The 6,011-nt window shown below is 33.1% G+C and overlaps 1 protein-coding gene across 1 annotated transcript; it reads left to right on the top strand.

The window, feature by feature from the left end:
- Positions 1-662: 662 nt before the first annotated feature.
- On the top strand, positions 663-4,374 carry LOC133668286 (uncharacterized). The gene is made up of 2 exons (XM_062088061.1): positions 663-1,305; positions 4,055-4,374. Exons 1-2 carry the CDS (start codon positions 1,003-1,005, stop codon positions 4,217-4,219), a joined length of 468 nt encoding a protein of 155 aa, XP_061944045.1. The 5' UTR covers positions 663-1,002; the 3' UTR covers positions 4,220-4,374.
- The last annotated feature ends 1,637 nt before the right edge of the window (positions 4,375-6,011 follow it).

Here is a 6,011-nt window from a genome sequence, read left to right as displayed (position 1 = left end):
TAACATATTGAGAGTTATGGAAGTCGGGCTTGGGATATAGGTAAATCTTGATTTTTTACCAATGTCAACAAAGTTTTTTTTTTTTAATTTAGATTAATCTAGGTTCCAAATTAATGGGTCACACGTCATCCTTTCGCTGATTAATAACAGTATCAACAAGACATCACTTGGTTCTTTTACCATTCTAATATAGTTTAGTAAGAAAAATTAAAAAAAATAACACAAATTATAAAAATATTAAGAAAATAATATAATTTAAACATAAACAACAGCTAAAAAAATGGTTTTTTCATTCAAAATTAATTAATATATATAAAAACCAATTCAAAATTAATTAATTTATTTTAGACCAAAATAATATTGTTAAAATTATTTTTTGATAAAACGAATCTAATCATACCTTAAAAGACTATTAAATAAGATCTAAATTAATTAGAAATTTTGTTTAATGTTCATTTAATATTAATTTAGGTTTATTTTCAAATTGTTCACCTTATATTATTCTTCCAAAAATTTTACCAGCCCTTGTTATTTTTCTAAAAACAAAAATTCAGATTACTTGCATAAAATAAATCTAATTTATTTACCAACCAATGACCCAAACCCATATCTCTTCAAGAAAAAACTCAACTTTGTCATACAAAACGCTCTTGTTCCCACCTTAGAAACTCACAGTTCTCTACTCTCTCTCTCTCTCTCTCTCCGTGATTTGTAGTAAAACATTAAAACTTTGCTTTAGAAGCACGAGTCCATTGTTACTACCATAAAAGCCTTGATCTTTGCACTCATATAGAACCCACCTCTCTCTCTCTCATTCACTCCACTCTGCTACCTTCACTAGCTATATCCCCATTTCCATGCTTAACAAAGCAAGTGTTAAGACCCTATGACACCCTGAAAGAAACAGGCAACTGGGTTTGCTTTATCTTCTCTTTCTTTAATGAGAGACAAGAAGGTAGAGAAAGCTTGGATATTTTTGCTAGACATATATAATTGGTTGTAATGGGTGTGGAAGATAGTTGGGATACAGTAGTGTCACCACCAACAACAACATTGGTGCCTTTGAATTTAGAAAGAGATGATCATTGGAGACATTTTGATAATTCAGTGAATGCTGTGTCTTTTGGGTTTGTAGCTACTGCTATATTGATATCTATGTTCCTTGTTATGGCTATCTTTGAAAGGTTTTTAAGGCCAAGATCACTGTCTTCCTCTGCTGGTGCTAATGGCAGTTCTTCTTCTTCTTCTAATGATCTTGAAGCGCAAGTTGTTTTCCATGGCAAGCTTGATTTCCCATCTCCAAAAGTACTCTCTCCCTCTCATTTCATTGGCTTATATTTTGGATGCAAGAACACAATTTGGTTGCATTTTTGTTTCTGTTTCTTGCTTTTGGTTTCTGGGTGAGGAAGCGATAGTTTTTACTATTTACTAAATTAATTTTTGTGGTGACAAAAGCAGCGTTAATTTTGATTTCCTTTCTTGTTCTGTTTATGTCTTGAATGTTTATGGGATGACCTGCAAAGTGTAATGAGTATACCTGCAAGCATGACCGTGACTGCTCCTTTTGCTTTCTTTCTGTTTGCAATGATAACTAATCTATGGCAGTTTGACTGGTATTATGCGAATTGAAATATTTGTATTTATGTGTTAAAAGCTTTTTCTCTTTTATGCTTTCTTAAATTTGTCTTTCTGAAACCACCTTTTGTCTTTGGTTTATTGTAGTAGTAAGTAGTAACCAATGAGATATCTATTTTTTAATGGTTTAGGCTCTCACATTATGTATATATCTACTTACTTGACAGCAATTAAGATGAAAAAGATTAAGTCTTTATGCATAGATTAAGTATCCGATTTTTCTTGTATCTTATTTCATCAGAACTTGAAATGAGCTCCTGATTGAAAGAATACTATGTCACATGAGACAGAAGGCTGAAAGCTGGGACCTGTTGATACGCATATACACCTTCCAATTGATTGCTCTATATTGGACTGCCCATGCTGGCATGTCCTTCAAGTTCTTGCTGATTGAATGATCCATTTCAACTTTTGATTACTGGAATTAATCCCTTCCACCGTTTGATTTTCAGTATTTAATTGCCCTTCCAATCATTTATTTAGTCTACCCAGTAAGTTTTCATTTTAGTTTAACTTAATGTCAAGTAGTAAATTATCTTTAGCTCCTAGTGTCAATGAGCAGTTTTCTAAACCATGATTACATATGTCACAAGTGATTTAAGATTATGATTAAAGATGATCATTGTGACAATTAAGCTTTAGCTAGTTGAAGTATGGTGGCTTAATTTGTGGACAGATCATACAAATTTGGAAGATTAGTGGGAATTATTTGGAGCTTCTGTACTTGGCTGCATTCTGTTAAATAATTCATCATTTGCACTAAAATATTACATTATGACGGCTCTTTAACGCAATCTCATTCGATTACAAACATCTTAGAATAATAGAAATTATTATCCTAATGCATCTTCATCGTCATTAAGAACTATAATATTATTACCTTCACACCTTTCTTATTTATCATTTACAAAATATACGGTATTGTTTTCTGTGCTCGTGTGTTCAATACAGAGGATTTGATTAATTCAACAGTGTTTGTTGAGCCTTTTGTTAACTTAATTCTGTAAAAGGCAGTCACCTCAGCCAGAATCTACTGCTAAGCCAAAGTCTAAATCTACTGCTATAGTGCTGTAATTTATGAGCAGCTGGTATTGTTGACATGGCTGGCTGTTGTTATTGTGATTAAGCTGTGTGTATTATATTATTGATTGATATAGGTGTCTATTAAACAATCCAGTGCTCTTTCTGCGTGGTTAATTATGTTAAAAGCACACATGGGAAGAAAGTCATTAGTTACATTGATGTGCTTATCTATGCTAGTTTATCAGGCCAATGGGTCCATTATAGCTTTCCAGCATGTGATTTTTGTCTTTATTGCTTAACACCATTATAGTATCTTTATGGACTATGAGATTGCTTGCTAAAGATTAAATCATGAAAGAAGAAAAGTCCTGCTTTATTTACTCACAGAGAAGAACATAGGAAATGATGTGTGAAATTCTAATATGCATAGAGAGTTGTGTGAAACAGTTGTTGGCAGATCTTAGAGATTAGGGCGGCCTGAAAACTCTCAAACAAAAACATTTATCATAGAAAATCTCTCCTTTCTGCCTCCCAAGACATGTCCTATGCCATTAAATGCAACTAAACATGTCCAGACACAATGGTCAAGTTTTTCATGTCTGAATTTGTTGATTAGCTTCAAGTAACTTGCAGCAGGCCAACAGCACCACCTGATGTGATGCTGTGTGTGAGAGAAGATGTCTTTTGAAACATAACTGGTATCTATATTATGTGCCCATTGGTTTTCCATGTCTCATCGCTCCTTACCTTCCATAGTCAAGACATGCTAGGCCAGCTTATCTTTTGTCTTGTTCAATATATTGTCTTGGCATGGCTACCTAATTTTTTACCTTTCATATTTTAACATGTTTCAATGATGTCACATTTTTTCTACACTAGATGCTCGCAAATTGATTTGAAGTTGATTGAGGCCCTTGATTTATGGAAAAGAGGTATGAAATCCGGAGACAGTGGAGATAAATGTAGGAGGTATTAGTGCTTGTTAAGAAATCATTCCTACTCCACTATTTCATGCCTTTATACTTGTATCTTAAGAATGATTAAAGTAAAACCCTTTTGTCTCTTTTTGCATGGCTTCATTTTTCAGCTTCTCTCTGCTTGAAATTTGTTCGAAAGTGTTTATGTTCATTAGTTGCCGAACCTATTAAACCTTCCATGGCTGGAAAATTCCTGTACACCTTGTTTACTACATTAAAGTATGCCATGGAACTTGGAAATGATGCCTCCCACTAATATCTTGTTTCGTTGTCCTAAGGATTGCAAAAATATGATTCCTGAATAGTGATCCTTGAGTTTTACTTTTACATGTATCTGGTTAGTGCCAGCGAAATTCACAGCAATTGTTGCTGGTGCTTAGTCCATGTTTTCTTTGATAACTTCTTGTTTCATTATGCAGATGACAGTTTATGCGAAAGGGGTATCAGTCCTGATGCCCGGTGATGATGTTCCTACCTTCCTTGCACACCCAGCTCCTGCACCCTGCCGTCCGGAGCGCATCATACAACCACTCCAACAACATAGCCTATGCCACAGCTTCACCTCAACCTCTACTTCAAGCTAAAAACCTAACATGAATTCAAAATAACTGACTTGAACAAGGGGTTTTTCTCTTCCAATCATTGTCATCAACCAAATTTGAATTGAGCTGTGAACATTACTGATCATGAATTTGTGTACATTTGAATTCAATGATTACGTATCCATTTGGAGGTTGAATCTACTTTTCCTTTAAATTTGAATTTCTTTTAATAGTTTTAGATAATTTTGATGTCAAAACTAAATTTAAAAAATATATATTTTAATATATTTTCAAATAAAAAAAACTTTAAATTCTCAAACAAGTCCATGCAAGTTGGCTCTGCTTCTCTGAATCGATATCAACACAGCCGAGGGTGCCACTCCTTTCAATCTCCTTGTTTTGTTTATATTAGTATTAAAGATATTTTTTCATCAACTTATTCCTATTAAAACAAGGAATTATATATATATATATATATATAGGAGCATAGATAGTTTTTTTTTTTACGATAATTTATGTTCTATATTTTTTTTCAACATAATTTATGTTTCTGACTTGGAGATTTTGAAACTATAAAATTCGGTTTACTTGATTAGATTTTAAATCACTTGGTCAACTAAGTTAAACTCTATTCAAATGTTGGATCAACACTAAAATTTAAAATAAAATAATATCTTTTTAATTATAGATCAGAAAATTCATAAACAGATCTGTCTAGCAGGATTGCTATCACTTCTAGCCTTCTAAACAGTTCGAAACCAAATGAAAATGCAAGGGAAGAGATCATCGTGCTGTCTGTACCTTCTCAAAACCACCTTCTCTTCAATTGTTTGCTTTTAATTGTTGATTGTCTTCCATGAGATACTCCAGTGGTTTAATTTCTGGACTTTCATTTTTATTACAGATCAGAAAATTGATAAAGATTTTATTCCTTGTAATAAAGGGTAATATATTCATTTGACCACGGGGGTGGTAACTCCTGTTATTGATGTAAGAAGTAACTTCCAAACTACAAATTACAGCACTTTTTTTTTGTTCATCCCTAAAAATCACATATTCAAACCAAGGATGGATGCAGGCTTAGTATAATGTGACAATAATGCATTGTGTCAACGAGATGGAAGCGCTCTATGTTTGTTAAATTCAGTTTAGTTCCAGTAAATGATTTAGAAAACTTACAATTCAAAATTTAATTTAAATTGAATATCAAGTTAAATATAGTGAATATCGCTAGATTTTTAGTGATTTGCAAAACCTTCTAAAATGAATTGAATCAACGTCAATGAATTTTTCTTTTTTAAAAAGTAAAATAATATTATTTTAATAAAAAAATTTCCATGTTAGTACTCCGACCAAACCCCCGACAGTTATGGTCTCCAAACGACGCAATGCAGCGGCAATTGCTCTAGCAAATGACCTTGTGTACTCATTACATGGAAGAAAGATGCAAGATGCGGTCAGTCATGTCAGCAGCAGCAGCAGCCTTGAGCTAAATTACACCATCGTTTCACACATTTCCTCTGGGTCCCCAAGTCCCAATTCCAATCGCTTTTCATATTTTCAAACTTTAACATGGAAGTATTGGATGCATGGTCCCAAAGAACAAACAATCAACTCTTAATAGTCTTGAATATTTCCATTTCAAAAGAAAATATTCATGTTATCAGAAGAGAGATCATTCGAAGTTCCCAGAGAAAATTTCTTAAAAACCATAATATTTTTTGCTAGTTCTTGCGGACCTGTTGTTTCTTTAGTTCTAGCCATCATGCATGTACATGGGATGCATCGCATCTAGCAAAAGGGATCGTTAATTAACCTCTTAAGATTATCAAGT

Source organism: Populus nigra, chromosome 11 (assembly GCF_951802175.1).
Source record: "Populus nigra chromosome 11, ddPopNigr1.1, whole genome shotgun sequence".
Lineage (NCBI taxonomy): Eukaryota > Viridiplantae > Streptophyta > Magnoliopsida > Malpighiales > Salicaceae > Populus > Populus nigra.
The sequence above is the reverse complement of the archived record's forward strand: the minus strand, read 5'-3'. Positions and strand labels throughout refer to the sequence as shown.